The sequence below is a fragment of the Ascidia mentula genome, chromosome 1 (genome assembly GCF_947561715.1).
Source record: "Ascidia mentula chromosome 1, kaAscMent1.1, whole genome shotgun sequence".
In the NCBI taxonomy this organism is placed as follows: Eukaryota; Metazoa; Chordata; class Ascidiacea; order Phlebobranchia; family Ascidiidae; genus Ascidia; species Ascidia mentula.
This window is the reverse complement of record NC_138566.1, coordinates 835,944-847,693: the sequence shown is the minus strand read 5'-3', so window position 1 is coordinate 847,693 and position 11,750 is coordinate 835,944. Positions and strand designations below refer to the sequence as shown.

At 43.4% G+C, this 11,750-nt stretch overlaps 2 protein-coding genes across 2 annotated transcripts; both read right to left on the bottom strand.

Annotated features, from left to right (window-relative positions):
• Positions 1-259: 259 nt before the first annotated feature.
• LOC145914862 (uncharacterized) lies at positions 260-6,109 on the bottom strand. Its single transcript, XM_083002688.1, is given in 1 exon segment — positions 260-6,109. A coding segment is annotated over 1 exon segment (5,850 nt).
• Positions 6,110-6,813: 704 nt separating this feature from the next.
• Positions 6,814-10,959, bottom strand: LOC145914792 (uncharacterized). The gene is made up of 6 exons (XM_083002643.1): positions 10,890-10,959; positions 10,435-10,577; positions 10,216-10,324; positions 8,510-10,027; positions 8,181-8,332; positions 6,814-8,020 (listed from the first exon to the last, which is right to left on the bottom strand). Exons 1-6 carry the CDS (start codon positions 10,957-10,959, stop codon positions 7,787-7,789), a joined length of 2,226 nt encoding a protein of 741 aa, XP_082858769.1. The 3' UTR covers positions 6,814-7,786.
• Between the last annotated feature and the right edge of the window lie 791 nt (positions 10,960-11,750).

Genomic DNA, 11,750 nt, shown 5'->3' with positions numbered 1-11,750 from the left:
CAACAGCAGTGGCAGGCAGCAGTGTTCCACTAAGACAAATGTTCGTGTGACGCAACAACGGCACATTGAGATGACGTCAAACAATCACAACATAGAAAACACACACACAGCATACTAGTGGCGATGTAACACTCCCCCCCAAAATGTGGGAATAACATGAAACATTTTTACAAACACATCGCCAATATCGTGCGCACCGCGGCAAAAAATCAGTGTACGAAGGTATCTTCAGAAGACCGAGCAGTTACCCGGAGTTCATCTAGCAAACCGAGCTGACATCGCTCGGAAAGGTTGAGGAGGTCTCATCAGAATCAACGATGCGACACAGTTTTGTGATAGGGCGCCGAAAGACACCGCTGCTCGTCCGAACGAGCACAATGCGAACTTTTCCATTTTCATCGGGGTACGTCTCAATGATTCGACCGATCGCCCATTTTGAACGGCACTCAGATTCGCACACAAGTAGGACGACATCATTTTTCTTAAAGTTGCGATGAGAATCATGCCACTTGGGACGAGCAGTGATAACCGGCAGGTATTCTCTCATGAACCTCTTCCAGAAATGGTCAGCGAGAAACTGCACCTGACGCCAACGCCGTCTTGTATAGCAATCCTTTTTCTCTGCAATCGTCGGAGGCAGGTTGGGCGATCCTCTCATCAGCAGGAGATGATTCGGGGTCAGCGGTTCTTCGTCCCTATGATCAAATGTCACCGGGACAAGGGGTCTTGAGTTGATTATGGATTCAGCTTCCACAAACAAGGTCTCCAAGACTTCATCAGACATCACCTGGGAACCAGCAAGCGAGGACATGATCCGACGAACAGAACGAATCATACGTTCCCAAACGCCACCCATGTGGCTTGCAGCAGGAGGGTTGAATGACCACGACGTCTGTTTCTGAAGCAGAAATTCAGAGATTTGAAGCTGGTTCCATGCTTGCAACGACTCTCTCAGTATTTTCTCGGCACCAACAAAATTTGTGCCATTGTCGCTGAAGATATGCTTTGGTGCTCCGCGTCTCCCAATGAAACGACGAAGGGCAGCTATGAACGAATCAGTAGACAGACTGTGGGCAACTTCCAGATGAACGGCACGGATTGTAAGGCAGGTGAATACGCAACCGTAACGTTTCACTTCGCTGCGACCCTGCTTCACCAGAAAAGGACCGAAATAGTCAATTCCGACATTGGAGAACGGAGGTTCAGCGATTCCCAAGCGAGCCGACGGCAGATCGGCCATCATCTGCCGACCCGGTTGAGCATTGCGGCGTCGACAAGACAGACATTTTCCAAGCACGCGCCGTACGGCAACACCGCCCTTGATGATCCAGTAGTCTTGTCGAACTGAAGTCCAGGTGTGTCCCATCCCGGAGTGTCCAACTCTTTCATGATGGGCCAGGATTAATAGGTCAGTCAAATGCGAAGAATGGGGCATGATTGCAGGATGTCTCGCGTTGAAACTTATCGGCGCTTTGTCTAAACGTCCACCAACACGGAGCACTTGATCAACCAGAACAGGGTTTAACTTGTACACAGAACGACTGCAGTCAGTCTTTTTCAGTCGAGAATTTCCACTTAATGCGGAGAGAAGTGAAGCAAAACTTTTCCGCTGCTCGTACTTGACAAGTTCCAACTCGGCGATCTTCAACTCAGACAAGCCAATGTTAGTTGACGGGACAACTGATAATTTCCTTCGATGTATCAAAAACATCTTAAATCTCATCCACCAGGCCACGGCTTTCTTTAATCGATGTAGGCACGAGTAACGTTCAATGATTCGATCCATGGGGTGCTTCGGCTTATGTACGTTAACAGTACAGGAGGCTACAGCCTTCCCCATCGGATTAAATTCCTCAGGAACATCGGCAGCATTTGGCGGTTGCGACGGCCAGTTGGTTTCTGGCTCCAGGAGAAACATTGGGCCTTTTAACCAGCGACTCGAATTGACAAGGGCATCAGCGGGTAGACCTCTTGAGGCATCATCTGCGGGATTTAATTTTGTAGGAACGTGTTTCCAATTCGTAATGTCGGTCAGTCGCTCAATCTCTGCCAGGCGATTGGCGACAAAAACTGGAAACCGTTTGGTTGCATTTCGAATGCTTAACAGAACAGCAGTGGAATCACTCCAGAAAACTGAACTTTCAATGGGCAAGTCTAGTTCCTTTCTCATGAGGCGATCCAACCTCGCAGCGAGCACAGCAGCGGTGAGCTCCAGTCGAGGGATCGTCTTCGTGTTCAACGGGGCAAGTCGGGATTTTCCAATCAGAAAAGAACACATCACTGTCCTGTGATCGTCTTCGATGCGAAGATATGACACGGCGCCATACGCATACTTAGATGCGTCAGCGAAATGATGCAGTTGATACTTCAATGGAGGTTTCAGTTCCGAAGACCTGAAGCAACGTGGAACGACAACATTGCTTAAGTGAGGCAACTCAGCAAGCCACCTCTTCCAGTTATCGGATATCAATTCCGGAATGCCGTCATCCCAATTCAGTTCCATTCTGCACAAGTCCTGCAGCAATAACTTGGCCCTTAGAATCACGGGAGATACGAAACCCAGAGGGTCGTAAAGTGAACTGACAGATGAAAGGATTCCTCTACGCGTGTGCGGCCTGCTCGGCGGTTTGACTTTGAACCGAAATGCGTCCTCCGCAACAGACCATTGAACACCAAGGACCCTCTGTTGCGTAGCATCATCGAGGCAACGCGATTTCACAACCTTTGCTCGATCGTTTTCGGGAACCGACTCCAAAACGCGCTGTTCGTTAGAGAGCCACTTTGTCAAGCGAAATCCTCCTCTGGCTAGCAGGTCTTTCAAACGAAGACGAACAGCGATAGCAGTTTCTATATCCTTGACGGATGCGAGGCAGTCGTCCACATAAAAATTGCGCCGCAAAACGGATTCAACCTGTGGATCAAAGTTTTTACCGAATAAATCTGCGGTTTGCCTCAGACAGAAGGTGGCGCAACTCGGAGAGGACGTTGCACCAAATAAGTGCACTTTCATCCGGTGAGGCGTCGGTGTACAGGTCAGATCTCCACCGGGCCACCAGAGAAATCGAAGTGCATCGCGATCACGGGGTTCCACCCGAACCTGGTGGAACATTGCCTCGATGTCGGCAATCAAGGCAACTGGCTGACAGCGAAAACGGGTTAGCACGCCAACCAAACTGTTTACAAAATCAGGACCTTGCATCAGTGCGTCGTTCAGTGAGACGCTTCTGCTTCGGGCAGCACAATCAAAGACCACACGAAGCTTGTCAGGCTTGTGTGGGTTAAATACTGGGTGGTGAGGCAGGTACCAGATGCGATTGTCTGTCACGACCTTGTTGTCGGGAATTTCTTCGGCGTATCCTTTGGATATGTACGTTTGCACCGTGTCTACATATCCCTTTCGCAGAACATCGTTGTTAGACAATCGTCTTTTCAAACCGACCAGCCGCTTTTCCGCCATCTGGCGGCTGGGTGGCAACTTTTCGATTCCAGGTCTCCAAGGTAATGGGAGCTCAAAATGTCCATCTTGATGCTTCACCGATGCCTTCATCGTGTCATAAACAATTCGATCTTCCCTGGATGAGGGTATGTCGAATACTGATGTTCCGTCGCCAAAGTCGCTCTTCCACAAACACTCTAATTCCCGTTGGAACATGACTTGTGCAACCTTTAAAAAACGGACATGTGCTTCGCTCCTTGCAGACGAACCAAGTGCGGGACCAAAGAGTGACCAGCCAAGAGATGTCTTTACAGCACAAGGTGTCCCCTGCGGTCCAGAACGTGTACACTGTACGTGGAAGGCTGCGGGGTTATCGGCTCCGATCAGTATCGTCACAGTTCCCCCTTCCAGGCGACGCAGGGGCAACTCCTTGAGGTGATTGAACTCCGCAAGCTTCTTCGCATCAGGGATCCTATTCGGCGACACGGGAATTTTGTCGATGGACAGCACTTCCGGCAACAACAACGGCTCTCCGTCATCAAGCGGCATGACGGTGAAGGACACAGTGGAGCCTTGGTACACTCGCGATTGATCTGTCAGAGTGCTCAGACAAATCTTTCGATCCTTGGATTGCAGACCAAGTTTATCAATCAGACCTTGTTCGCAAAATGTAGACGTAGAACCTTGATCAAGAAAAGCGTACGTATTTACCTCGATGTTGTTGTGTCTGACCTTTACGGGAACGACGTTGAGGTAGACTCCGCAGTTGTCCGTTGTAGCTTCCATTATCGTTGCCGATTGTTCTATCGGCGGTGGCTTCGGGGCAGGGTTCTCTGTAATCTTGCCGGGTCGCCTCTTCTGAAAGGCGCCATGCAACTTTGTGTGGTGAAAAGTGCCAGTGCAACCTTGTACCGAGCATGGCTTGCGAATCGTGCATTTCCCGCAACGATGACCTGAACAAAGGCATTTAAAACACAATCCATTTGTGACAACAAACCCGCGTCTATCCTGGGGAGACATTCCGTCGAATTTCGGGCACTTGGACAGGTCGTGAGGCTTGTTACAGCACGCACATGAAACGGGAGTAGGTGGGTTTTGACTTCGAGGCTGACTGGATGTCGACGACGAGATGTTGTACGCAGCAGCACGAGGACCCTTCTTTACCGAAACAGGGACGGGTTTTTCGTGCACGCTTTCGTAGACAGCCTCGACACCGAACAACGAGTTGGCGATGCGCGCTCGCTCTACGACAAAATTTGTAAAGGCGAGATATCCGGCTTGGGATCCAGTCTCGTCGAGCACTTGAACGGAACGTTCGATCCACTTCTCTTGAAGCCGGAACGGCAGTTTTCGAATTAGCTGTCTTAACGTATCCAAGGAGTTCAAGCTCGCGTACTCCTCAATATCTTCGAGTGAGCTGCGACACTTTTCTAAAAGGTCAGAAAATTCCATCAGGTCTTTTGGTCGACCTTGCTTGACTGGCGGAAATTGTTTGAGCCGACGTTCACATGCGTTGGCAATAATATGGGGTTGTCCGTAATCGTATTCAAGTCGGGAACGGGCTTTCGAGTATCCTGAGATCTTATCCTTGCTGTAGATCTCAAGTTTGGCAGCAATGAAGTCTTCGCAGAATTGCAACAAACAAACTAGCCGTGAATCTTGGGACTTCGTTCGGCTATGAACATGGGACTCAATAGCACGAACAAATGACCAGTAGTTCAACGGATCACCATCAAACTTTCTGACCGCAGGCTGGGGCAAAACGATTCGCTGTTGTATGAAGTCCTCTTCTGGGACGTATCTACGCGACGGAGAGACAACATCCTGTATGTTCAACGGAAAGGGATCAGGACCTTGATATCACTTAGCAACGGGTGCGCTGACAGATTGCGGGAAAAACGGCTTCGTATCCACGCAAGTTGGGTGTGACCGTGGTACGACAGGGACAGCAGGTTGGTAAGCAATTACCGGCGCACTATTGAACTCAGGTCGAAGCCCCCCGACAAAGGAACTTGTCACGGGAGGATGTCTTGGGTCACACAGCAGGGGATCTCCAGCAATGGATTCTTCCTCCCACGCACGTACTTCAGCCTCGGCCATCTCAACCTCATCGTCGACCTGTTTTCTTCTTCGTTCAGCATTAAGTTCTGCTCGACGCCTTGCAAGGTCAGCATCAAGTTCTGCTTGACGCCTTGCAAGTTCAGAATCTTCATTGACTTGACGCTGTGACACCCGAGCCAATTGAAGTTTAACACGAGCGGCTATTCTTTGACGGATAATCGAGGAGGTGGAGGAAACAGAGCTATGTACGTCAACATGTGAACTCGACGATCGGCTTGATATAGTCTTCCGACGCCCAGTTGACTTCTTGGCGTTGGCAAACCACTCCGCAACACGAGAATCGAGTTCACGTTTTGCGCGCTGGCAATCCTGTCTTGCTAGAGCCAATTCTTCGCTGTTTTCAGCAAGCGGCGCATAGGCATTAATCAGGTCGGAAAAACACTTCTCCAGCTGTGGCAGGTATTCCTTAACAAGAACAGCGTTGTCAATTTTCAGCATTAACTCTTCAACATGCAGGCAAGATTGTTGCCATGCGTGCGCGCAGCTGGATACTAGCAAAACCGCCGGGTCCTCGACTGTGGAAGACGAAGACGGTGAAGCAGGATCACACATTTCAAATAGTAATAAATCCCAATGGTAATAAATCCAAACAGTTCGAAACGGACTGAGATTAAATCCAATAATTCAAAACGGGCTGAGAATAAATCCAATAATTCAAAACGGGCTGAGAATAAATCCAAATAATTCGATGGCTGAGAATAAATCCAATAATTCGAAACGATGTTACGCTGCCCTTGGCAGTGCGGGTGGGCGTGACTCCTGCGCCCGGACAGTGTAACAGGGGGTTTTCTACAATAGTCGTAACGCGCAACCCTCTTCCAAGAAAACTAACAAATCCGCTTTATTCTGACGGAGCTGCGGTTTCTACATAAACAGTTGTAGAATTAGCGACCAAAAACAAACACACAGAAATAAGCAAATTCTGCTTACCGAATTATTATAGCACCAGAGTCACAAATTTCGGGAGGTTTCAGATCAACCAGTCAGCGGAAAACAATGGCACTTAAATTATCTTTATGCAATAGGCTATTCAAATAGAAAATACATTTACAATAGGTCAGCAGCACTGGTAGACAATAACAAGTCAACAGCAGTGGCAGGCAGCAGTGTTCCACTAAGACAAATGTTCGTGTGACGCAACAACGGCACATTGAGATGACGTCAAACAATCACAACATAGAAAACACACACACAGCATACTAGTGGCGATGTAACAGTAACAATTGATTTGCTTAAAGAATTTTGTTTGCAAGACATCAGATTCAGGTTCATTACACAATAACACTTTATCACATGGGGACAAAAACACATTGAACTTATTCAACAATAGGCACTGCTAATAGATACAGGCAGCAAATATATTCACATTATAGTATGGCCTTCCCCAATCCAACCTCAATATTAATTTCAACCTGAGTCACATTTACAACAAATCTTGGTTATAAATGAAGGTGATACCAGTTTACAATGTGTAATATTCATGAATTCAACTTATTTGTAGAATTCAGTATTAAGACTCAGGGATACTCGGAGGTAAAGCAAATTTTTTCGCAACAAAATGAAGCGAAATGAATTTTGTTTTCATTTACTTCATCTTATTATTAAGCACCAATATTTAAAGTTCAATGAAAAATCTTGCATCAATTAACTGCTTTCGAACGTGCAACAAACATGAAAAGTACCAAGAAAATATAACATATAATGTTGCATAAATATAATAAGGCATAAAAAGATGTTGGAAAATAAGCAAGAGGAAAGAAAGAATCTTCATGTTGTCGGTACATGTGATTGTGAGGTAGATCAACGCCTACTTCGTTCACAAGTATCAGAAAATCAGTTATTATAATACTATATCCATCTGAAATTAACAATTGAATAAATCTATAGGAAAATCAACTCAAGAAGAAAGAGAAATTAGAGTTGAATATATTGACTGATAAATGGATGAAACTATATGACATCACACAGCTCAATAATGACATCACACAGTTCCATATTGACATCACACAGTTCTATAATGACATCACACAGCTCTATAGTGACATCACACAGTTCCATATTGACATCACACAGTTCTATAATGACATCACACAGTTCAATAATGACATCACACTGTACCTCTGTAACTTCACACAGTACCATAATTACATTGACCAGTTCAATTATGACATCACAGCTCAATGCCGATATCACACAATTCCTTGAAGATGTCACAGACCTATTATGACATCACAGTGTGTCTGTTTGGTTTTCCAAAACCTTTCCACTGGTGACTTGGGTGTGAACGATATCTACCAAACGATCGGAGTATTCTCGCAACAGGGAAACAACCGGCGAGTCATCGTTTAAACTTTCCATAGAAATATGAGTTGAAAGATTCAGGTTAGATATCTTCTGCTGGATCGATCGGAATGTTCCAGCAAGTTTTTTCACTCCATGATGATTTCCATTGAGTGGATTGCACTGTGAAAAAAATACTTTTCTCTTAAAAAGATCATACAGGAGTTAAAACAATACTGAAAAATAAAAAAATCAGATGCCAAGCATTTGTTACCCAAAAGACTGCAGGGAGATTCCCATACTTAAGAATTACAAGGTTTGATGTAGAAGATGAACTTGTAACCTTTTGTTTGTTGTAAACATCTTGCGCGTGGTTGAAAACAGCTAACAAATCCTCGCTTGCTTTTTCACATTCACATGTTGCATCACCATGGTTACCATTGATGTAATTGTTGTTGGTTTCTTGGTCAAGTTCATCTTTATCGAAACTTTGCTCTGTAAACACAAACATAGAAATACTTACAGGTAATTATCAACAATCAGTTTAAACTTGATCAGTTTCAACAAAACATTTCAAATCACATCACAGGTTTGCTTTTGAACTTTAGGATGTGTTCTCGTGGCGATAAATAAAACTTTTAAATAAGTGCATGGCCCGCAAACAAAATTCACCATTTTTATCCAAGAAATTAAGAGTTGCGTCAGTTGAATATCCAGACTCTCCAGCACCACCATGTGGCAGGTCATAGTTCTTTTTAAGTTGAAGAGTCTTCGGAGGACTGATGGGGAGTTTCAGTGTTCTTTTCTTCCGTAAACTATCGAGGAGTTCGGCAAACGCAGGAGGTATTGCTTGTTTCTTGCTGGTTGGCGTCAACAGAACGGAGGAACTTTCTTTGTTTTCAGATATTTCTTCATCTGGGGGCTTATTCAGGTTGTCATTGGCAACCAACGTCTCATTATTTTCATCCTCTGATACAATGTTATCGATAACTTGTTCATCTTTAGCAACAACATCGGAAACGTGTTTTTCTTTTGTTTCCTCAACAGAACAATCTTTGTTGTCACTAGGTGACAGCATGTGTCCATTCTGCATAGAAATAACACTTTCACCACCAACTGACGTTTCAGTTTTTTGCTTCAGGTGAGTTTTGTCGTCTGGTTTATGGTTTTGTTCATCATTATTTGTTGGTGGAAGTTTGTTAAACTCTTCGCTTGCTGTGCTGCTTGTAACCGATGACATTTCAGCAACCTCCTCTTCAGAGTCTTCATCACAGGAGGATTCTGCAGCAGAGATCACTTCCTCCACCAGCCTGGATGTAACAACATCCAACTCTTCTTCCTTGGATACAGAGGGGCTGGAGGGGATTTCCCGCCGGGGACTCAAGTAAATGTTGAAAACTGATTTTGAGACATACGTTTTTTTCATACTTTCAGATGAAGTATTTGTTAATTCTTCTTTATTCCGTGTTGTGATCGATCGTGACTCCGTGATTTGATTTTCACCAGCTTGGTTTAAATCTGAGTTGATTCCTTGATTTTCTCCTTGGGAATTTTCATTTTGTGTTGAAATGTCAGTGATGTTTTCCAATCGATCTTCCTCTGTTTCCACAGTTTTATGTTTTTCAATTTTATTTTCATCAGAATTTTCCTGGTTCGTAACTTTAGAAGTGTCAAAGTGATTGATGGAGTCATCTTTTCTTGCCCTTGTAGCAGGTTTATTCGGTGACTTTGAAAATATTAGTGCTCGAATATCGACATGCTCAAAAGAGCTTGTTATGTCTGGAGTTTGGGCAAAAACTGTTGGTTCGACAACCACCGGTTCCAAACCCTCTTCAATTTTTCTACACAAAGCAGCATTTTCATCCAAAATCTTTGAGACGACGGCAAAGTTTGTTTGGGAAACTTCCTTTTCATCTATTAAATCATCGTTGGAAACTTCAAATGTTTCTGTATTTTGTGAAATCCGATCTGAGTTTTTTTCACCAACTTCATCATCGATGTTTTTTAGTTCCTTGTTCAGTTGAGTTGAATCGAGTTCTTGTTTTTCATTTTTCTTGAGTTTCATGAAATCGTTTTTCGTGTAAGTAGCGTTAAGATGATGATCCTCCGTGGATGACAAGTGTTCTTCGTCTTCATCGGAGAAATTGGTGTTCACCGGAGTTCCATCGCTTGGGGGATGAATTTTCTCTTCTTGGAATAAAAATATAATTGTTGATGCAAATATATCTGTGATTAACCTACTGTTACATCACAAGAAGCTTTCATGTAAACTTTTGCTCTGTTTGAGTGAATCGTATGTAACTGTATCATAACAAAGGTTACACATAATGAAGGTTCATCATGTGAAACGGTATCATAAAAGTTGATACAACACTCACCAAGATCAATATCATGACAGAGTTCTGAAACCACGCTCTCATCATCGTACGAACTGACAGTGGAAAGTAAATCTCGAACCTGGGCAAGATTCTCAATTTCTTCACAAATCTTCAAAGAAATAAGCTTTTACGACAACTTGAAACATAGAAATCATCATAAAGTGAACGTGAAACCAAATATCAAATAAGCATCGAAAGAAAACATTTGAAAACTGAAACCTTTTCCTTGTGAAGTTTGTCCCCCCACTTTCCAATTGCTGGAGAAGGTTTACTGCTGAGTAATGCTGAGTCATCACTTGATAAATGCTTAGTCACCCACGCAGGCAACATTGATTCAGCAGATTTTGAACCCCGTTCGGCGTCTGAAAGGACAAAGAAATGTAAAAGAAAATTTTGTTGTTTTTGATAAAAGTATTATGCAACAACACTTACATGAAATCAATACAATGACAACATATAGTTTCATACAAGCAATGTTTAAATTCCAAACCTGCGTAGTTGTCAAATGTTAATGACGATGGACTTCCTGACACGAAATCGTCGGCAAACGAAATTAAATCATCGGCGTTGGATGGAGGAGTTTCCGTTGAAATTTCGTTGTTGATATCAACGTTAAAATCATCGTTCGTCCCAAAATATGAAGTTTTATTTAAATCCGATTATGTATTTGACACCTCTGATGGAGTGTTCAATAATTTGGGTTATTGACGTGTGTCTTCTGCCACCCGGTGGCTGAGATTTCATACAAATATGCAGCTATTGGCTGATGTTGATATCAGGTGAGAGTCATTATCAAATTCTAACGACACGGCAACTTCTGAGTGTCCGTTAATCACACAAACACATTCACCTAAACATATTTTCAACGGTTAAAAAACCATCTTGGTTCTGCTATAGTTGAGCCAAGCCACTTCTTCGGTTATGTGTGTTTTGTTGATAAGATATGTACAAACCATCATCAATAACAAAATAAAATGGATTCAACCACTTACCACAAACAATTACTATGGTTTGCTTTATACGTTTCTGTGCAACCCAATGCGAAAACCTTATCTTCAAATTTTGCAACACTTGAAAAATGCCACATTAAGTTAGATGATTGATAATACAAATAAAAGTTGACTTCTAACAGATTAAAATTGTTTTCACATGTGATCACTCAAGCGCGGAAAACAATGTAACTTTATCGGTGATTCCCCTGTGTACTAATGTTAATGGAAACCATGGAAACAACGTTCGGTCGTGCATAGCAACCAAGTATTGTATTAAAATACGTTTATATACATCGGGTTAGTGGCATTTTTATGGAACTTTCAATAAAGGGAAGATTTATTGCATTTCTTATATTTACTTGTTAAATAACAATACGTTGGAGAGAACAATAGCTACTGTTTTGCAAACACATTACATATCTTCAAACTTATAATAATTGTTTGTATTTCATTCACTGTCAGTTTAACTTTTTGTCTTCATCATGAAGCGAACACAAGAAGAAATAAACTTGCATCACCAGAAAGTGATGAATTTTTTAAACA

Bases quoted from the DNA above. Each gene is read 5' to 3' on its own strand.
- LOC145914792 (XM_083002643.1), bottom strand. From the start codon at position 10,959: ATGAAATCTCAGCCACCGGGTGGCAGAAGACACACGTCAATAACCCAA. The intron at 10,325-10,434 runs GTTTCAGTTTTC...ATTTCTTTGAAG, and splicing joins ACAAACTTCACAAGGAAAAG to ATTTGTGAAGAAATTGAGAA. The intron at 8,021-8,180 runs GTTACAAGTTCA...TTTTTTTCACAG, and splicing joins ATGTTTACAACAAACAAAAG to TGCAATCCACTCAATGGAAA.